The sequence below is a fragment of the Vipera berus genome (assembly GCF_964194415.1).
Source record: "Vipera berus genome assembly, chromosome: 6".
Lineage (NCBI taxonomy): Eukaryota > Metazoa > Chordata > Lepidosauria > Squamata > Viperidae > Vipera > Vipera berus.
Window position 1 is genome coordinate 33,369,848 of NC_138208.1, and position 22,735 is coordinate 33,392,582.

Sequence of the window (22,735 nt, forward strand, 5' to 3'; positions counted from 1 at the left end):
TCCAGTTGCCTAGCAAGGTGTCAAAAACTTGATGACCCCCCCCCAAAAAGGAAAAAAAGTGATAAAGTACAGTAGTCCCTGACTTACAACAGGGACTGTTTGAAGTTACAAAAGCAGTGGATAAAGTGGCTTATGACCATTTTCACTTATGACCATTGCAGCATCCACAGGGGTCATGTGCCTCTCTCCTTCTCAATCCCATCACTTTCCTTCCTTCCCCGTCCCCTCCTTCCTTGCCTGCCACCCTTTCTCATTCCCATCTCCTTCCTTCCTTTTCATTGTCTCTTCCTTCCTTCCTCCCTCCCATTGTCCCTTCCTTTCTTCCTTCCTCCCTCCCATTGTCCCTTCCTTTCTTCCTTCCTCCCTCCCTCCCTCCTTTCCTTCCTTCCTTCCTTCCTTCCTTCCTTCCTTCCTTCCTTCCCTCCCCCTCTGTGCCCAAGAAGTGTGAATGAAGGGAGCAGAAAGAGCTTGGAGCAAAGGGGAGGGGATGGGTGGGAAGTGTGAATGAATACTTTCTGCTCTGTACATCCCCCCCCTAGCTCCAAGCTCTCTCTGTGGTTCCCTCCAGGCTCTTCCTCCTCTGTGCATTCACACATTCCCCCCATTCACTCCAAGCTCTCTCTTCCTTTTCCTCCAGGCTCTTTCTCCTCCATGCATTCGCACATTCCCCCATTTGCTCCAAGTTCTTCTGTTCCTTCCAGGCTCTTTCTCCTCTGTACATTTGCACATTTCCCCCGTTCACTCCAAGCTCTCTCTTCCATTCCCTCCAGGCTCTTTCTCCTATGGGGGGAGGGTGAGTGCTGGGCCACAGACCCCAGGCGGCCAGCAGCAATGAGGGGAAGCTGGGCTGTCTCCTCACCACCAGCCGGTGGCTGTCTGGGGGTTCCAAGCATGGCCCACAGCGCAGTGAGTAGCCACCTGCCATGGCAGGGGGAGGGAAGATTTTTGCCCCAAGCTGCCGCACAGATTGCTGTGCTGCCGCTGTCCCCCCTGCCACACGGATATCCTTTCCCCCACCACCATTCCCCCCCTCACACGAATCACCATGCCACTGCTGCTGTTCTCCCCCACCGCATGGATCTCCTTGCCACCACCGGCACCACCATTTCTTTCCCCCGCATGGATCGCTGTGCCACCGCCACCATTTTCTCACCTCCACCCCCTGCATGGATCACCCTTCCTTCCTTCCTGAGCTCGAATCCACGGCCACGGGGCAATTTTGCAGCACCCCAGTGGCCTGATCCAAGTTCCAGAGGCTTGTAAAAGGCCTCTCCCGCCCAGATTGGCCGTGGGGGGCCCCTGCAAAATCACTCTGCAGTCTTACCTGGACTCACGCTGGCAGCTGCTTCGACCATCCAGCCCTGATCTGCCCAGCTCTTGCATCTGTTCCAACTCAAGAGTGCAGAGAGAGAGAAAAAGAGCGCAGGCGCATGTGGAGAAGCGGAGGGGAGGAGCCTGGCCCAGCCTCCTTCCTGGGTGATGGCATGTGTGCCCACAGGGACGGCTCCACGTGCCACCTGTGGCATGCGTGCCATAGGTTCACCACCCCTGCTTTAGAGGCATAGCTACATGGCAAAGAAAAATAAACAGAGAAGACAGCAATATGTACTACTAAAACAAAATTTGGAAAGTTAAAATCAGAATTGCAAAGAAAACCACAAAAAAGACTTTGAGAAGAGAAATTGACATAATAAAACATAAATTAAAGCTCTTGGACTCAGAAAAAGTGGCAGAACAGATAAAGAGAGCAAAACAGATTTTTTTTGAAAATGCAAATAAACCAGGAAGATGGTTAGCTTATAAACTTAAAAAAACAGAAAGAGAAGAAAACGATACATAACTTACTAGATGGGAAAGGCCATTTTCAATTTAAAAATGAAGAAATAAAAAAGATAATCAAGGAATACTACAAGGAACTGTACGATAAAGAGGAAACTTCAAGAGAGAGAATTGTTAAATATCTGGAAGAAAATAATCTTCTAAAAATCCCAGAGACATTTAAAACTATGTTAGAAGAAAGGATTACAATGATGGAAATATAAGAGGCCATAAAAAGACAAAAAAATGGAAAAACACCGAGTTCAGATGGGCTTCCCGCGGAGTTATACAAAAATCTGCAAGACATAAGTGAACCGATGAAAGATGTTTGTAATGGACTTTTATTAGAAGCTAAATTCCCATCTACATGGATGGAAGCAAATATTACTCTAATACCAAAAAAGACTCTGGTTTGACACAGATTAAAATAATGATAATAAAGTTGGAAGGGACCAGGAAGGTCATCTAGTCCAACCCCCTGCTCAGGCAGGAAACCCTATACCATTTCAGACAAATGGGTGTCCAATCTCTTCTTAAAAACTTCCAGTGTTGGAGCATTCACAACTTCTAGAGGCAGGATGTTCCACTGGTTAATTGTTCTAACTGTCAAGAAGTTTCTCCTTAGTTCTAGATTGCTTCTCTCCTTGATTAGTTTCCATCCGTTGCTTCTTGTCCTGCCTTCAGGCATTTTGGAGAATAGCTTGATTCCCTCTTCTTTGTGGCAGCCCCTGAGATATTGGAACACTGCTATCATGTCCCCCCTCGTCCTTCTCTTCATTAAACTAGACATACCTAATTCCAGCAACCGTTCCTTATATGTTTTAGCCTCCAGTCCTCTAATCATCTTTGTTGCTCTTCTCTGTACTCTTTCTAGAGTCTCAACATCCTTTTTACATCGTGGTGACCAAAACTGGATGCAGTATTCCAAGTGTGGCCTTACCAAGGCATTGTAAAGTGGTATTAATACTTCACGTGATCTTGATTCTATTCCTCTGTTAATGCAGCCTAGCACTGTGTTGGCTTTTTTGGCAGCTGCTGGCTCATATGTGTTTGTCCACTAGGACTCCAAGATCCCTCTCACAGTTACTACTGTTGAGCAAGGTACCTCCTAAACTATACCTGTGCATTTGGTTTTTCTTGCCTAAACGTAGAACCTTACTTTTTTCACCACTGAATTTCATTTTGTTAGATAGTGCCCAATATTCAAGTCTGTCAAGATCTTTCTGTATCTTGAGCCTGTCTTTCTGGAGTGTTGGCTATTCCTGCCAGCTTGGTGTCGTCTGCACATTTGATGAGTTCCCCATCTATTCCCTCATCCAAATAATTGATGAAGATGTTGAAGAGCACTAGGCCCAGAACAGAGCCCTGGGGCACCCCACTACTCACTTCCTTCCATGTAGATGTGGTTCCATTGAGGAGTACACATTGAGTATGGCCAGTCAGCCAGCCACAAATCCATCTGGTGGTGATGCTGTCTAATCCACATTTTTCTATCTTATCAAGTAGTATGTTGTGATCTACTTTATCAAATGCCTTACTGAAGTCCAAATAAATTATATCTACAGTATTCTTCTGGTCCACTAATTTTGTCACTTGGTCAAAGAATGCAATAATATTTGTCTGGCATGATCTGTTTTTGACAAACCCATGTTGACTTTTGGTAATGACTTTGTTTGCCTCTAGGTGTTCACTGATTCATTGTTGGATTATCTTTTCCAGAATCTTCCCAGGTATTGAGGTCAGGCTGATAAGTCTGTAATTTCCTGGATCCATTTTTCCCCCTTTTTTGAAGATGGGAACTACATCAGCTCTTTGTCAGTCCTCTGGTAGTTCCCCAGTGCTCCAGTACCTTTGAAAGGTATAGTTCAGTGGTTCTGAGATCACATCTGCCAGTTCCTTGAGAACCTTGGGGTGTAATCCATCTGGTCCTGGTGATTTGAACTCATCTAGGCTGGAAAGATACTCACCATTTTCTTGCCTATCTTAACTTGTATTTCTAATCTGTTTTTTACGGTACTGTTTTTAATAGGTTTGGCTGTTTTTTTCCCTTTGTGCAAAGATGGATGCAAAAAATTGAGTTAAATAGTTCTGCTTTCTCCCTGTTGCTTGTCACCTTCTTTCCACTTTCTCCCACTAATGGGCCAATCATTTCCTTGACTTTTTTCTTGTTTTTTACATGTTGAAAGAAGCTTTTTTTTGTTATTTTTTACTTTTGTCACAAGCCTTAGTTCCTTTTTAGCCTTAGCTTTCCTCACTTCATCTTTGCAGGCTCGGGCTAATTGCTGATATTCTGACTTAGTTATGTGCCCCTCTTTCCAGGTGTTATACTTGTCCTTTTTATCTTTCAGTTGAATAGTTTTGGGAGGGATAGTAAGGGCTATAGGCCACATGATCAGGAAGATTTTAATGTGTTTGAGCAACATGGTGGAACTAAGGTAACGTATGACATATGACCGACAATCTTTGCTGGCATGGCGAGTTTCTAGTTGTTTTGGAACTGTTGGTGAGACCATTAAAAGTCGTTGGCGCTGTTTGAATTTGTTCTACCAGCAGCAAGATCTGACTGCTGGCCCAGTGATGGATTCTACTGCAAATCAGGGCTGTTTCCAGAGGAGGCAGAGGAGGAGAGGACCTGGAGCTTATGGAGCGAAGGAACTGGATGAGGCTGTCGGCAGGCCCAGAGGAAGAGAGAGAGGCTTTTGGAGGAGTTGGTGGCGGCGGCAGCAGTGTGCTCCAGGGGCGAAAAGAAGCAAGGCCTCTTTAAGGAAAGGGTGGAAGAGTCAGGATCAGAAAAAGGAAAGAAGGCGAGGTTGTCAGAATACAAGCGAATTTGAGGGCTAATCCACATGGAGCCCCATTTCCATCTGTCCTGTTTGCCATCATTCACTCCCTAGAGACTAAAATGGACAATGTGAAATTTGAGTGGGCCCCGAACAAGGAGTATATATCGGAGGTGGTGACCCTTTGAGAGCTGTATGCAACGAAATTTCATTTTGATGTATGCCGATTGGTGTACATTCAAAGTGACAATAAAGTTATCATATCAGAGAGTTCTTTATGCAGCCATGCTGGTTTCTTTTGAGTGCTGTTATTTTTCTTCTTCATTGGTATTGTATTAGATTGGACTTTTATTATCTCACTTTTCAAAATTTCCCAAGCTTCTTGAGTTGTTTTCCCCTTGAGGATTCTCATCCATGGAATCCTTCCCAACCTCTCTCCAAGTTTATTGAAATTAGCTCTATTGAAGTCCAAGACTCTAGTTTGACTATGTTCTATTGCTTGTGCTTGCATAGTTGAATTCCAATATTGCATGATCACTGCCCCCCCCCAAGGTTCCTATGGCTTCAACACCTCCTATTATTCTATCTATTAAGAGACTGTTTGTAGCTGAGCCAGTCCTAAAGCATCCTGACCCCAAGGTTTCTTTTGTGATTCAAGCCTATGCCAGGAATGTGGCGGTGGAGGGAGTGCTACTTCAAAAGAATGGAGAGGGGTACCTGCAGCCATTGTGGTTTCACCTCCAGAAATCTACATGAGTATGGGAAAAGGAAGCCTTTGCTGTACAATGGGCACTACTGATGTGGAGACAGTTCTTAGAGGGAAATAAGAACCCCTCCAATAGCAAAGGCAAGGTGGATCAAACCCCATAACATCAGAACAGAATGCCTAATAAATAGATTTCATTCAAAGCATCCCCAGAAACCAGGGCCCCCTAAGTAGAAAGCAGAGGTAGAAGAATGGCCTTACTATGTGTAGCTCACCAGGTGTCTGGCCAGATCCAGAGACATTTTTCTCATAACAATATTTTTCCTCCTAATTGGGCAATGTGAGGGAGAATTCTATACTTTTATTATATGGGATTGGGTGGGGTTTTGCCAGAGCTGGTTTTGCTTACATGTGTGCCAAAATGATGTACTCAATAAAGTTTTACATTAAGAGTTCAGAAAGCTTTGGAGGTGTTTACATGGTTGGGTTCATCAGTCGAAACCTTGACATTAAAATGTGCTATTGGTATTTCCTTGCACACTTTCTTTTATCAAAACTACTCTCCTCATGCATGTTCAGTGTTTTTCTTTATGATTTCATGATAGCTCATATTTTGAACTGTCTCATTTATTGGAACCATGACACAGACAGTGATCAATTTAAAAAATACAATACATCAAAGATGCAGAAATCTTATTTATGACTGCACAAATTTATGTTCCTACAGTAGTAGAAATGGTAAATAAAAAACCACACTTCAAGTGAAGCATATATTATTGGATTGATTTTTTAAAAAATAATTCATAAATGGGCATTGAAATAAAAGTGGGATTTAGCAATATTCTTGTAAGTGGTCATAAGTAAAATCACTTGAGAATAATTTATTTGTGTGATTAAATATGTTTTACTAATTGATTTGCTCTATCAACTTTAATATAAGTAAAATATCTCTCAAATTTTATCATAGTTTTGTTTTTATATATGAACTGGGGTGAGAGACCTGAAAACACACTACAGGTTGTCTTCAATTTATGACCATTCATTTAATAACTATTCAAAGTTATGTTGGTGCTGGAAAGAGTGATTCATAACCATTGCAGCATGCCAGCAGTTATGTGATCAGAAGCAGGATTCCCTTGAAGACCATGGTGAAAAAGCTCATAAAATTGGATGCAACCGGCTTAACTACTGTATTGCTTAGCGACAGAAATTGTCATAAGTAGAGAACTACTGTATCTGTGTCTGTTTTGCTTTTCCCACTGAGATTATCAGTCAAACATACAAAAAGTACAAAGTTTTAATATATTAACCCTGGGATTCCTCATTATAGTGAAGGGATTTTATTATGCTTAAGGTTGATGTTAGTAATATTGATATTAGTAGTGATACTTTGTAATCATATATATATATATATATATATATATATATATATATATATATATATATATATATATATATATATATATATATATATATATATTTGTTTATGTGCAAGCAACTTTGTAGGTGCTTTATATTGGGAAATTAGTTATATAAAAGCAAATGTTTCATACTTTAGGTACAGGTGATTGCTTACATGAAAAGAGCATGGTAAAGGGAGGGGGAAAAGGAGTTATGGTGGAACCTGGGTTGTTGTGTATGAGTCATCATCTAGGAATTATTTTTCTGTACCTTTTTGTTCCTAGTACCAAGACCAGATCTCTTTGTTCTGGAAAGGTATAAAAGGTGGAAGATATCTTTCCTAGTTGTTGCCTTCATCTCTCTACCAGCCACAAAGAGAGATGTGGCCACCCAACTCTATTTTGATCAAAATAAAAGTTGTTTGCTTGCTGAAACCTCAGCTCAGGGGTTTCTTTTGGCTCTTTTAAATTCCTGAGTAATGCTGGGGAAATTGTAAGGCAAAGTGTAAAACTTTACAATAGGATTACATTAAAAATCATTTTCCTATTGTCTGTGTTTTGTGAGATTCACATCTGCTTCTCTAATGCAGTGGTCTCCAACCTTTGCAGATTGGTGATCTGATGGGGGAGAGAGGGGTACCAGGCTGATGAGTGGCAGGCTGGTGCACATGCTGCATGCACAGCTTGACTTGTGTAAGCGGCAGGTTGCTGTGCACAGTCGTGCACGTGCACATACACATACAGCTCGACTGCAAGTGGAGCTGCACACAAATTCTTGTGTATGCCAGCCTGCTGTTTGCACAAGTTGAGCTGCATGTGTATGTGTGTGTGTGCTGGCCTGCGGCTTGGTTGTAAATAGGCCACGGTCCGGTAGTGGGCCATTGCCCAGGAGTTGGGGAGCCCTGCTGTAATGGAATGATTAATTCAGAGCTACTTTGAAAACCCCATGGATTTTGAATATGAACACAAATGTAAACATTTAGTTCTTTTTCATCTAAGTTGGTACTTTTCAGTTTTTAATTCTTTCAATAAAAATCTGATTAAGCATTATTTGGGGGATATGTCTAATAAAAAAGATATTTGACTGGCCCTAGTTATCATACAGCAAACAAAGATAAAAATTATTCCTGAAAGAAACAAAATTCAAATATCTGCAAGTAATCTAAAATATTGTTTTTATTTTTGGAATTAATATTAATGCATTTTTAGTTTCTCTTGAATTCTTTCTCAAGAGTACTTCTGTCTTACAATTCCTCCAAAATAAAAGGGTGGAATAGTTTTTACCCTACATTTTTAATAGAAAGTAATTGAAAATAGCAGACAAAATTCTCTTCTGAAAGAGTTACAAGTGAGGAACATTGTTTAAGAATCTTAGAACAAGAGGAAAATGTCCACATTTATTTATAGAAAGAGCTTTATTTTCTTTATTATGCAGAACAAAGAATTTGTTTGCCGAGGACATGATTATGAACGTCTGGAGGCGTTTCAACAGCGGATGTTAAATGAGTTCCCACATGCCATTGCTATGCAATATGCCAATCAACCGGATGAAACCATCTTTCAAGGAGAGGCACAGTGTATCCCTATTATTGTTTTAAAGCCATGCACATCTACTAGATTAACTTTAAATGGAGCAGTGTGTGTTAAATCCAAATTAAAAATACATGGATTTACTTTAAAAGTAGTAATGGAAAAAGGAAATTAAATGTATTGATAGCACATGCAAAAGCTGTGTCATGATGTTACAAAGAAAATGGAGATACAGGAATAGTGATATAGTATCAGCATGTTTTTTCAGAAAAGAACACTAATGCAAGGAAAGGTGGAAGGAAAGAGAAGAAGAGGATGACCAGCAGCAAGGTGAATGGACAGTTACAGAAGCAATGGATGCAATATTGGATGACTAAACCTTAAAAAGCGAGTTAGGGACAGATTGTCAAGCACGGTATCTGTGTGGTATCTAGGAGATGAAAATTACTTGATGGGACATAATAAATCACTGATCAGCATGATCATGCTAACAGAAAAATGGACTAAAAGAAAAGAGGAAAAATAATAGCAACAAAAATATTTACTTGAATTACAGATTTCCTCCTGATTAAAATGGAAATTCAAGGTAGCTTACAGTTTAAAATAAAAAATGTAGTATATACAAAAAATAATATCATTGGACTTTAAATGCTTGGCTAATGATTGAATATTGTTCTCATGGATATTCTAAAGCAAAAAGAAAATAGGTTGCATGAACTCTTAAGATGAAGGAGTGACACAGGATAATTTGTCTGGCAGATTCCGTTCTTAACATCTTAGTTTGTGGTCAGGTGCATAGAATAGTAGTAGTTCTTTCACAGCGAAGTCAAGGTCTCCCAGTCTGTTATGTAGATAACAGTGGGACTGAAATATTAGGTGAACTCTTTTGTTTTCCAGATTTGCTCTGGCAAATTCCAAATTGCTTGTTTAACTGTTATGCACTTTACTTGCTTTCTTTATCTAGCAAATGCAGCTTCTTGTGTTTACTTAGTACTTAACATTTTATACATAGATCTGCAAATCTATGCTGTGACACCAATTCCTGAAAGCCAGGATGTACTGCAAAGAGAAGGCATTCCAGATAATATCAAAAGTTTTTATAAAGTAAATCATATTTGGCGATTCCGGTATGACAGGCCATTTCACAAAGGGACCAAAGACAAAGACAATGAATTTAAGGTATATTATCATTTCAATTCTTATTTACAAGTATTTGATTCATTTCAGAGTTTCCAAGAAGAATTCATAGAAATGAAAAGTAAAACTAGATGACTCACTGGGGTTTGGTATATATTAAATACATGTTTTAATTTTCTTGTTATTTAGAAAATGAAGATTAATTTTCTTCACATCATATAGAGGGAATTAATATATGCCAAATTCACATGGCATAGATTAGAAACAGGGTATGAAATTGGGGGTTTGTGGATACAAATCATTCCTAATAATGCCATCTGCCATATCTAAAGAAGCTTATATGGAAACAAGAGATAATAACGAGGATTGCTTATTAAGAAAGAAAAGGAACCTAGGAACCCAGCAAAGATGAAAGACTTAAAGCTAAGTTGCCAAATAGAGGCCAGAGGCACACAGTTCTGTCAAACTGACTAGCAGCAGGGTCATCTAGAGCAGCGGCCCCAATCTTTTGGGCACCAGGGACCAGTTCCGTGGAGAGAGGTTTTTCCACGGACTGCAGGAGGCATGGTTTCGTGTGCTGCCTGAATCCCATGGATGGGTCTTCGCTTGTTTGTGTTTGGGTGGGTTTCTGGCATGCCATGGACTAGTGCCAGTCCAAAGACTGGGACTTGAGGACCTCTGATCTAGAGACTTGAGTATGTGTTGTCTCAAACTTAAGCAAATGAACTTTGCCATGTTTAGAAGAAAGTGGATCATGAATTTTCTGAGACCAAGAATTTCCATCACTCCTTGAATCTTTATTATGCTAAGCACTTCCAGTTCCTTCAAGCTTTCTTCAAAGAATGAATCCCCAACATCTTTGTCATTCCTTGAATTCTGTTATTTTTGGTGGTTTTTTAATTTATCAAGATTTAAAATTTTATTTCTGTCTTTAAGAACATTGAATGGGCTTGGAATTTAAGCAGTGTTGGGACTTGTTAGTCCTTGGCTGTGAGTCCATTAGCTAATACTGTAGGTTATACCAAAATGTTGGGGGGGGGGGAAATTGTTGGAAAAAAGCAGTGCCAAATGACTTTTGAGTTGTTGCCAAGAAAATTACTATCCCATTTTATTTAAATGAACTGATAAATATTCCCCCTACCTCTTTATTATTCAAAGTTAAATACATAAATTATTGTAGATACATGTCCCAGGACCCAACTTTATGACACCTACTTCATGCCTCACTCCAGAAATAGAATACATAATTGGCATTTTATTTTTTATTTCAGAGTTTATGGGTAGAGAGAACAACATTGATCTTGGTGCAGAGCTTGCCAGGAATTTCCCAATGGTTTGAAGTGGAAAAACGTGAAATTGTGAGTACAAAAATGGGAAAAATAGATGACCCTCCATTGTTACCATAAAATATTGGATGCCAAATAATTTTGCATGTTGCTTTAAATTGCTTACATTAGAATAACAAACAGCAAATAACAATAAAGTTCAAATCTGATTTTGAACTTACTCTAAGAAGTCAAAGAGAAAAGGAAAGGAAGAAATTTGTTTATAGAATTATTAATGCTGTCAGGTCCCCAAAGAAATACATTGTTTCCCTATGCCTATTCATGTGTCTGTAACCTTTCTTTGGGGTCTGTCATTCTGTTGGGAGGGGGGATGCTTTGGGGATGCTTTGCACTGTCTTGCTATTATGCCCTTTCCCCAGGGGATGGAATGTATCACCCTTATCTGAGAGACGGTTGTGCTTGGAGCCAGAAGGAAATGAAAGCAAGAGAGATCTTGAAAGAACGAGCCAAAGAACCCAATTACCAAAACAATATGCCACCTGTGGATTGGCTGGAATTCAAATGAACACTGGGACTCTGGGTGGGGGTGTATTGAATATTGTTTTTAATATATTGTTTCATGGGTTTTTCGTCAGACCTTGCCATTTTTGCAGAGTTTTATGGTATTTGGAATTCCTTTTTAAGGCATTTATTTAATAACAATCACTATTTTAGAAGTGTGATGAATTGGCACTTTAATTGTAATTATGTAACTATGACTGATATACCGGTAATTATATTTCTTAGTATGGCTGATTGAATGCTTACGAGTAGCTATTGAAACAAATTGTGAGAATAAATAACAAAACGTATTCATAACATCTGGATGTTCTAATTAAAATGTCAGAATTATTTTTATAAACTTTGGCTACAGTTAAATGTTCAATAGTATACTTCTGTACTTTAACATGGCCATATGGTTATAATGATGAGACTTGTGAATAACTTAACTTGGAGAAAGGCTTCTCTAACAATCCTTCAGTTTGTGGTTAGGGTTTATATGTGGAAACAGACCTAACAGCCTCATCCTTGCTTGAGAGGTTGAGATTTGACTTTTCCCCTGAGCATTTGGAGCCAGTTGAGTGGAATTCCCTTTTGATTGTTTTTATGATGGTGCTTGGTCACCATTTGATGTTCTGTACTTCACATTTATATTTTAAATGTGGGGTGGAATGGGATTTAATTTATTTCTTTGATACAGTATGTTGTCCAGAGTCACATATTTGAGTTGGATGGCTTTATAAAACTACTGCAGTAAGTAAATAAATAGATCAGCCAAATGTTATAAATAAAAATACAATTTAATAAACGGCTTGTTCATAAAATGAGATTAAAATGAACTATGTGCTTCATGTGATGTATAAATACAATTAAGTTTCAAAGCTATCAACCCATTTCTAGTTCTATGTAACTTTCATCCTCTTACATTAGAAGCTAAAGTGTGAACTTTTCCAAAATCAGATTTATATGCTACCACTTAAAATTTATTGATATCATTGGAACTGATTTGTGAACAATTTATTCAGAAAAGGAAAAAAGACAATAGCAGTGTTTAAATACACTGGATTGGAAAAAAATATTCACTGTAACATTTATGAATAATCAAGTACTTTGAAATAATAATTTGGTAATTTGTAATCCCCCAAATATTGGTTTTAAGAACATGCCAATTGGTAATCATAAATTACATCCATAATTCTAAAAACCATAAAGAATGCCAGAATTTGGATAATTTAATAATACTAGTATTTTCAACATGAAAATCTCAGAATGATGGGCTATGAAATAGCTGGAAAATCATGTTTTGTTGTGACTTTCAGGTGCAAATCAACCTATCTTGTTTTTATTTTTGCCATTTTTGTAATGATATGTAGGTGGAAATGAGCCCATTGGAGAATGCTATTGAGGTATTGGAAAATAAAAACCAGCAGTTAAGAACATTGATCAGTCAGTGCCAAACTCGACAGATGCAGAATATCAATCCACTTACAATGTGTTTGAATGGTGTAATTGATGCAGCAGTTAATGGAGGAGTTGCCAGGTATCAAGAAGTAAGTGTGGTTCCATATATGTTGGGGTTAGATTGTATTCTTGTTACAGTACTCCAAATACTAGTTGCTAAGGAGTAATAGTAGGAAAGAGTTGTAGTTTTATAGCTTTCAGGTACCTTAAGATGTCCATTAGGTTCTATAGAATACTATATTATTAAGTATTATATGCGTCTTCATCCTTGCCAAAACTTTTTTTGTTCTCTTAATCTCCCAATTCACTAAATCTAATTTAAATAAATGCAAATGTTTTATTTACATTTATTGATATATTAATTAAAAGGTAAAGGTTCCCCTGCACATGCGTGCTAGTTGTTTCTGACTCTAGGGGCCGGTGCTCATCTCCGTTTCAAAGCCGAAGAGCCAGCGCTTGTCCGAGGACGTCTCCGTGGTCATGTGGCTGGCATGACTAGATGCCAAAGGTTAATTACAAATACTTAAAATCTGAATGGCTAATATTTCGATTTATTTTCAAATCTGCAATATTTATTATACAAGTAGTCTTTGTTTAATAATCATAAATGGGATTGGAATCTCATTCACTGAGTGAAGCAGTCATTAAATAAGATGCCCATGTGACTGCTGTGCTCAATGATTGCAATCCTGGCTCTCCTGATTGCAGTTTGTCAGGGCCCACTTCAAAACCTCATACCAAGAAAGCAAGACTCTTGGAACAGTTTCTTTCCAAATGGAACTTTTATTAGGAGAAGCTGATAGCAGGCATGATAGGCAGGATCTGAGGGTTTCCTGCTCAGATCAATAGATTAAAAGTCCCAAGCATAAACCCACCCCAATAGTTCATCTGGTCAGTTTCAATGGGCCAATCCTCATGTGTTAAGTCCACTTTGGGAAAGGAGCTGATAATGGGGTACTTTCCCATGCTTGTGAAGATGTTGTTGGGTCTTTGCACCTTCCCTTCCAGATGGCCAGAGGCACATTCCTTTTCTCACCTCAAGGTAACATCAAGGGAGAGACAGTTCAAAGAGTAAGTATGTAGGAACAGTAGAAAGGATACATTGTAGCAAAGCAGAATAACATACCACAGAGCCTTCTCCCCTCCCACTCAGGAGAATGGCAGAACCCTCAGAAAGAAATGAATTAGGAAAGAAATGAGATAGATCCCCCACCAGGGAAAGAATGGGTTCTGACACAGTTATTAAGTGATCTCTTTGGTCGGGAAAAAGCTGCCTGCTAAAGGATTTCAACTGCATACAAAGCTGAAATCCTCCTTGGACACAGCTCTGAGAGTGAAAGGTCTGCCTGCTGGAGACTTCAGTTCCTAGAAAATAGCCTTTTGATCTCAAATATTCCTGCAGCCCACCAAAGTATTTTCCATCCTGTCTGAGCATAGAGGGAAATCTTTTGTGGGGCAGTCAGAACAGACCTGAAATTCTGAAGATTTTAGTTCCATTGCTATAGCCCTCAAAAGATTTCAACTCACCTCTTTGATCTCCTGCAATTTTCCTGCTGACTTCCCCATTGATTTTCTGGGCAAGTCAGCAGAGAAGATTTCAAATGGCGATCACAATCATGGGGGGAGGGAGGCTTGGCAACCTGTCATAAGTGCAGACCAATCACCGAGCATCCAGATCATGATCCTGTGACTGTGGGGAATGGTGTAATGTTTTGCAATGCTTGAAAGTGCTTTATAGGCCACAATTTGACTCATTGTTCAATGAGGATGACCTGTATGCTTTCTTTCTTCAAGAGACTCAGAACAAGTATAGTATATTATGCTTCTGTTTCCTCATCATTATTATCAAAACAATTCTGAGAAAGTTGTGAATTTCTATGTATATCAGATTTGAATATTTTTCTATCTAGTATAGTATTCTCATTATTACACTATTCCAGGGCTTTTCAACCAGTGGTACGGGTATCACCTGTGGCACATTGGCACCTGGCAGGTGGTACATGACCATCCTAGAAAAGTGGTAGCAGGGGAGGGAAATGAGCTGAACCAGTGGCAGCACCGCACAAGCCTGAGCGAGATGGCTGGAACTGCAGGGCTGTCAAGGCTCAGCGGAAGTGCCAGGATCAATGCTTCTTCAGTGCTGTCAGGGCTCAGTGGAAGCACCAGGATCAGTGCCAGGCTCCAGCTGGAGCTTGGCGCTGATCCTGGTGCTTTTGCTGAGCCCAGAAAAAGCACCAATCAGCTGGAATGTTGCAGCACCTCCAGGCTCTTGTGATTTACATTCAGATGCTTGGCAACTGATTCATATTTATGATGGTCACAGTGTCCCAGGGTCATTAGAAGTGACCAAAACCTGCTGCAACCACTCAGCAGATGGGGGGGGGAATACAAACCAAACACCCCCCACCCCACCCCCACTGCCAATCCTCAACAGAAATGCTCACAACAATGAAAACTTTGGACAGAAGGAAGAGCACTGCCGGGCGGGCAGGCAGGTGTCTTGCTCGGCTGTGGCTTGGGGGGCACTTTTTTCAGTGCCATTGTAACTTTGAACAGTCACTAAGCAAACTGTTGTAAGTTGAGGACTACCTGTACTTCATCACTTTTTTCCTTTTTTTTTGGTCAAGTTTTTGACACCTTGCTAGGTGGCTGGTGATACTTGGATGTTGTCATATCCTAAAAGTGGCACAATGGGTGAAAAGGTTGAAAAGCCCTGCACTATTCTTTTCTTACTATTGTTTTAGCTTTTTCTGTGTGTAAAATAACATTGTGAGAATACATTTTTGCTATGTCATCATGCAATGTACTATGATGCATGCACTGGCAACATTTTTTAAAATTTATTTATATGTCACCTTTATTATTTTTACAAATTACTCAATGTGATGAACACATTCAACACCTCCCATTTTCCCCACAATAAAAAAACCTGTGAGGTGGGTTGGATTGAGAGACAATACTGGGGCAATGTCACTCAGCTGTCTTTAATTTTTATTAACCATGCTGCTTAGGACAAAATCAAATGTCAGGGTTGGGGAAGATAAACTGAAGGACAATGTGGAGTCCTCATCTTCTGGCAGGTAAATATTAATTTCTGCTACGGATATGGGACCATGAATTTGCAGTTCCCATAGTATTGAATGAAAGTCTGCAGAGAAGAGCAACAAAGATGATTCATCACTGGAGGTCAAAACATATGAAGAACAATTGTAGGAATTGGGTACGTTTAGTTTAATAAAAAGAAAGAATAGGGGTGATATTTTAAAAATGCATTGATTTTGAGAATTCCAAAATGTGAAAGTCTTCCCCTTTGATATAGATTTTGTTACCATATTAACCTACCATGTTTACTATTTTATCAATGAATACATTTTATCAATTCATGATATATAACTCTGATGTAAGAGACTTGTAGCTAGATTTCAAAATAGATCATAGAATGTGATTCCATGTAATAAGAATGTTTGCAAATTTTTGTATAATTCAAGTATCTTAAACAGGTACTGATAGAACTCAGTGCATTTAGACAAGACATAGATGGTCTAAATTAGTAGTCAAGGTAATGTTAGAGAAACAGGATTTTTCTGTAATACCCATACTATATGCACAACTTTGAAGTAATATGGATGACTTTGTGCAATGGTTGTGTTCTTCTCAGGCATTCTTTGTGAAGGAATATGGTCTGAACCACCCAGAGGATGGAGAAAAGATCACATGCTTAAAAGAACTGATGCTTGAGCAGGTAAAAGAAAATTCAAGCAAGCTGCTTTTAATCAATGGCATATACCTAGGAAAAAGCATTACATTGTAGCAATTTTCCATTCTAATCCTTTATTGAGGATCTTTCAAGTATTTAGAAGGACTGAACAGGGAAGAACAAGCAACCTTGTTATTAATTAGCAAAGGGATGATATGATAACTTCTTCCAATACTTGAGAGACTTGAGAGAAGAGGGGGGGAGTCAACCTATTCTCCAAAGCACCTGAAGGCAGGACAAGAAGCAACAGATGGGAACTAATCAAGGAGAGAAGCAACCTGGAACTAAGGAGAAATTTCTTGACAGTGAAGACAATTAATCAGTGGAATGACTTTGCCTATGGAAGTTGTGAGTGCTATAACACTGCACATTTTAAAGAAGAAATTGAACCAGCATTTGTCTGAAACAGTATAGGGTTTTCTACTTGAGCAGGGGGTTGGATTAGAAAACCTCCAAGGTCCCTTCTATCTATTAACAATTTACTAATTTACTAACCTAAGAGCGATGTTAAGAAGTGGCTAAAGAGACAGGGTTTTGTTCTTAATATCTGTATATACTTTGCAATAATAATCAATTGTAAGGAAGTATGGATAAAGAGCAAATAAATTCCATCTGGCTTAGTGAAGATAGGAAAGAACAAATAAAGCTGTGAATTTAAGTAATTTCCAATATTATCTTGTAATTTTAATTTTCTCTTCCTCTAAAATTGATAATGAAATGTTTAAAGTACTATACAATTGTTGGAATGTATTATTCTGTTTACTAAATTGTGCTGGGTTTCTTATCTGGTCATTGTCTTTGTATGAAGCTCAGAATAGCCAGTAGCACTTCTTTGAACACTGCTATCAAAAGTGAAGCAATTAAATAGATAGAATTCTGATTAAATCTCATAATACATTGTTTAATGATCCTAACTGACACCAGAATTTCCATTGTTAAAATGAAGCAAAAAAAACATGTGATTGCATTACTTAGCAACAGCAGTTCTGGTAGCCCTAGTTGTGGTTGTTAGGATAGGACCATCTCATCATTAGACAAGGACCTCATGCTTCCTTGCAGTGCTTGCTTTGGTTTTCCCCACCCAGCTATTTCCACTGACTGCCGTTTTGGCTGTCCTGTACTCCACTGCCATCTAGCCTGCTAGTCCCCACTACTCCAGCTGACTTCCTGCTGCTGCTGAGGCACACCTAGTCCTTCCGGAGGCTTGGGGGGGGCTTCAAGAACACTGCGCAAGACCTCCCTGAGCCATAATGAAGGCCAGCAGCTTCCTAGGTCAGGTGCACCTTGTCAGCAGCAGGAGGAAGAAATCAGTGAAGGTAAGCAGGGTGCAAGGGCGGGGAGGGCAGGAAGGCCAAAAGAGCAGAGATGGGAGAGATAGGCAGTTGTGGGGGGGCGGATTGAAAGTGCCTGCAGCTGTTATAAATGCAGGTGGGCACCAAGAGCCCAAAATTGGATCTTGTGTTTGTGGGAGGCAGTGTAGTGGCCATCATTTTAAGGACTGGTCCTAACTACCACTCATTCAGCATCATTATAACTTCATACAGTCACTGAACAAATGGTCGTTAAGCGAGGCCTACCTGTATTAGAGTTAATGTATTAAAAAGTCTGATCTTGGAAGTTTTCAGTTTGATTTATAGCTTATTATCTTGCCCAAATCAAGCAAGCTTTATTGTTAATTTTAACTGTTATATATTTGAAGTAAGATTTGGTTAGCAATTGGCATTGGAAGCTGGCTTGTTTCATCAAAACTTTGTAGTTCCTTCTTGGAGGAAAAATATAATTAGGGTTCAGATGAAGTACTAATATTTGATTAATGAGTGTCTGACATTAATTGGTTTTTAGTCCCATCACTAAATCATGAGTCATCCATACTGTCTCAGTATGAACTGAGTATATAGCATTAATAGTACAAATTCCTGAGTTGTATTACTGTAGAATTGAACTCTCCCCCCCATCCCACCCCACCCACCCCCCTCTCTCTCTCTCTGTGTATTCAAATAATTTGTTTTGGTTTTTGTTCTAAGGCTCAGATTCTTGAATTTGGCTTAGCTGTACATGAGAAGTTTGTCCCACAGGATATGAGACCTTTACATAAAAAACTGGTGGATCAGTTTTTCGTGATGAAATCTAGTTTAGGAATACAGGTATGTGAGATTTATGCTGCCAGGTCTCCCAAATACATAATATATTTGAAGCCAAATACAGAAATGTCTGCATCTAAAATAACATTTTTATTAAGCAATAAACAATGACATCTTCTGGCTGCATGGCTATATTGCTTTTCTTAAAACTTTGTGACTTCAACTTTTCTCACAAAATATTAAGATGTAAAAATATCTTTAAAACAGTAATTCTTATTGTCAAATTTGAATTTAGGAATTTGCTGCATGCATCCAGTCCAGTCCAGGTCACTTTCCAAATGGAAGCCAATATGTTTCTAGAAATTCAGTCCCTATTTCCATGAGTCCAGAGGTGGGCATAATTCCTAGACGTGGGTAAGTTAAAGCTACAAACAAATAAAAAAAGCTTCCTGTGGTTCTAATTTAGGTATATCTTCTATAAAGGGTATAACAGGGATGGGATAGTATTCAAAAAACTTAAAACAGTTCTGATCTTCTAAAATGATTGTATATAACTGCCAAGAGAAGTTATGAAGTATTCACAAAAGGATTGGATAGGTCACTGTGATGGAAGGGGTAATGTAGGGAAAAAACAGTTGTATTGCAGAATTTGGAAATAGACTATTCTCTTGTTTTGATATGTCAGAAAACATTCTGAAATGAACTAATACTACCCATTCATACATAATCTTTCACAATCAGTTTAAAAATATCAATAGAGGTAGTCCTTGACTTACAACCACTATTGAATTCAAAATTTCTGTTGCTAAGTGAGACAGTTGTTAAGTGTATTTTGCCCCATTTTATGTCCTATCTTGCCACAGTTGTTAAATGAATCACTCCAGCTATTAAGTTAATAACACAATTGTTAAGTGAATCTGGTTTCTACATTGACTTTGCTTGTCAGAATGTTGCAAAGTGTGATGACATGGCCCTGGGATACTGCAGTTGTCATAAATATGAGTCAGTTGTCAAGTGTATGAATGTTTATCACATGACCATGGAGATGCTGCAATAACTGTTAGTGTGAAAAATGGTCATAAGTCACTTTTTTCAGTGCTGTTCTAAATTCTAAATTCAAACAGTTAGTTGAGCACTATTTGTGGATGTATATTTTATACATGGATCCTGTGGAATTAAACTATTAAAAGTAGGACATGATAAACTAAAAATAGAGTCAGGATTAATGAAATTTGTTCTGTTCTTTGTTTGCAATAGTCCATTAAGTTACCCAGCTATCAACAGATACTCTTCTTCATCATTGTCCTCTCAAGCATCTGCAGAGGTCAGCAATATAACTGGACAATCTGAGAGCTCAGACGAAGTTTTCAACATGCAGGTACCAAATGATACCTCATCTGAGATGGGTATATGTACATCTTCTAAGGCTTTATATAGGATGGGAAGTTGTGTGAGAAAGCAGCAAATCCAAAAGGGACTGTGAGGATTTGGATTTAATACTGATAGTTGAAACAATGTAAAGTAAACAATGTAAAGCAGAAATTAACTTGTAAGTCATTATATAATAGCATGTTTAAAACAATGCATCTTTAAAACATAGTTCCAGTAACCAAAAGCTAATTAATGAATACATCAGGAGGAAAAAGTTAACTCTTTCATTCATCTCCAGAGGAAAGTAGTTTCTTTTTTATGGTAAAGGCCCAAAGATACAATCTGTATCTTTATCAAGCATGTCTAGTGTATGGTTGCTTTACTAAATAACCTGACTTTTAACATGTAGGCAATTGCTCTACTACTTATTCTTAAATATCCACAAAGGAAGCAGTGATAACTAATACCAATAGCAACAGCACTTACACTTATATACTGGCAAATATCTGTAGCTTGGGTGTAGGATGAAGTTGACAGTTCATTCTCCAAGCTTGGGAGGTGTTTTCCGAACTTTAATTACCAGGCTAGATAACATCTTCAGCAGAGTTTAGGGGATGTCATTGTCAGTGTTCTGTTTATAAGGGCTTTGTGTGGTCATGGGTCTTGTGATGGGTCAGGTATAGGTGTGTCAAGTGAAGGTCTTGTAATGGGTTTGTGATGGATCAGATGTGAGTCATCAGTGGGAGTCTTGTGATGGGTAGGTTACATCAGGTGAGAGTCATTGGGAGGTGAAGGGCTGGTTGCAGAGGGGGGTTGTGTGGAATGGTTGAGGGTTGGTGCTGTGTCTCTGGTTAGCTGTGCAGTTGATTCTGATTCTGAGGGGTTCATAGGCTATTGATGTGTCTATTGATGAAATTGCTTGTGGAGTGCCAGGCTTCAATGAACTCAAGAGTATGGCAGGTAGTAGCACGGCCAATGATTTTTGTGTTGCTCCAATTGATCTGGTGTTGTTTGGTGTTGGTATGAGTAAAGATTAAGGATTTGGGATTGTGGCATTTGACTGCCAGCCAGTATTCTTGATCCTTCACCCTCATTTAGACTTATATACTGCTTCATAGTACTTTACAGCACTCTAAATGGTTACAGAGTCAACCAACTATCTGAGTCCTCATTTTACTGACCTCGGAAGGATGGAAGGCAGAGTCAATCTTGAGGCAGTGAGGAATGAACTCCTGGCAGTGAGCGGAATTAGCCTGCAATACTGCATTCTAACCATTGTGCCATCACAGCTCATAAACTGATATGTGACATTCAGTGACTCTGCCACCAAAACATTCAAAAACTCTAACAAACAAAAATATTAGATTAAAAAAGGGCAAAAACTCATCTACTAAATATGATTGCCACCAAAAAATTAGAACAAAACTGTTTGTGGTACCAATGAAGGAGCATATTTGTAGCTCAGGGTTGAAATGAGGGGTCCTTGGTGCTCTCTGACCTTGTTTTCTTGCAGATATTTCATTATCTTAACTAGGTAACATCATCAGTAAGGAGTGCTGTTTCCTGTCAGTTTATATACTGGTGTCTTGCCTGTCTGCGTGGTGGCCGGTCTTGATTGTTGATCTGATTGTTGTTAGTGTCAGAATCCATTTATATTTCATTTCTAACTCTCTCTCTGTGCAAACCCAAATCTCACCACCCCCCTTAGATTCTGCCATTCCCAAGGAGGAAAGGGAATAAACATGGGAGTTTATTACCTCTATTTCCTCTCCTTAGGTGTAACTTTTTATTTATCTAGCCTGCCTGTTACCCATCACAATAAGATCGATGAGAGGCATTCTCTCTCTCTGATCTTTCGAGCAACTAAGAAAGGGGGTGGGGGGATTCTGGTTTGTTTCTCCAGATGGAATGTGAAGGGGAGGCAGTGATTGTGCTACAAATAGACTGATGGTTCTCCCTTTCCCATGAGGGGCTTGCCACCTGAAACTTGACTCTGATCCGGAACTGACCAAATGAACTGAGGGGTGGGGTTTTGCTTGGGGACACTTTAAAAATATCGATCTGTGAGGGGATTTTTCAGTTCCTGTCTATTATACCCTCTATCATCTATGTCTTAGTAAAAGTTCCTGCTTAGACAATCTTGTCTCTAAGAATCTTTCTTTCTTAAGATGTGGATTGGAGTGGGTTCTGACATTAGACAGGATCTGGATTAAGAGTCAACCTGGAAGGAAGAACCTTACCAGGGAACTTTGCAAAAAATACAATGTCTAACAACAAGGAGGGAAGCCCCATGGAAAGGGAACTTTCCCCCTGACCGAAATCCCACCAACTATCGGAAGCTGAAGTGTATTATTCCTCCAGGGAAGAGGTGGTGGAGACACACGAACACAAACTGCGGTGGTCAATGGGGATTGGAAGGAAAAACGAGTGGGAAAAGGCATCGAGGAACGTGACCCTGAGGCGGGGCGGTCACCAACCCGAATGGAAGCAAGAGATGGAGAGCTCCCTGCACGTCAGCGAAGAGGATGGGAGTTATTGCTAAGCTTGTAAGCCGCCCGTCAGCGAAGAGGATGGGAGCTACTGCTAAGCTTGTAAGCCGCCCTGAGTCTTCGGAGAAGGGCGGGATATAAATGGAATAAAAATAAATAAATAAATAAAATAAATAAAGTTATGCACCACATGCAGACTGGATCCTAGACAAAGTGAAAGTAATCTGTATCCCCTACCACTAATGAAGGATATGCTATCCCACCTATCAAAAGGAAGGATTTTTACCAAACCAGACCTAAGAAAAGCATACTACCACATTAAGGGGACAAATGGAAGACCACATTCAATTGTCCAATGGGTTGCTACCAGTTCAAAGTC

At 39.3% G+C, this 22,735-nt stretch overlaps 1 protein-coding gene across 1 annotated transcript in view; it reads left to right on the forward strand.

Moving 5' to 3' along the window:
• Positions 1-22,735, forward strand: part of LOC308669745 (dedicator of cytokinesis protein 4-like) — a gene marked incomplete at its 3' end in the record, with an annotated part of 66,989 nt that overhangs the window by 11,150 nt on the left and 33,104 nt on the right. Inside the window, exons 2-9 of the mRNA XM_081330620.1 lie at positions 8,140-8,281; positions 9,247-9,413; positions 10,643-10,729; positions 12,571-12,747; positions 16,317-16,400; positions 18,440-18,559; positions 18,792-18,910; positions 19,754-19,874. Of these exons, the coding sequence (XP_081186746.1) occupies positions 8,200-8,281; positions 9,247-9,413; positions 10,643-10,729; positions 12,571-12,747; positions 16,317-16,400; positions 18,440-18,559; positions 18,792-18,910; positions 19,754-19,874 (957 nt within the window). The 5' untranslated portion in view covers positions 8,140-8,199. The remainder of the gene's footprint in view (positions 1-8,139; positions 8,282-9,246; positions 9,414-10,642; positions 10,730-12,570; positions 12,748-16,316; positions 16,401-18,439; positions 18,560-18,791; positions 18,911-19,753; positions 19,875-22,735) is intronic.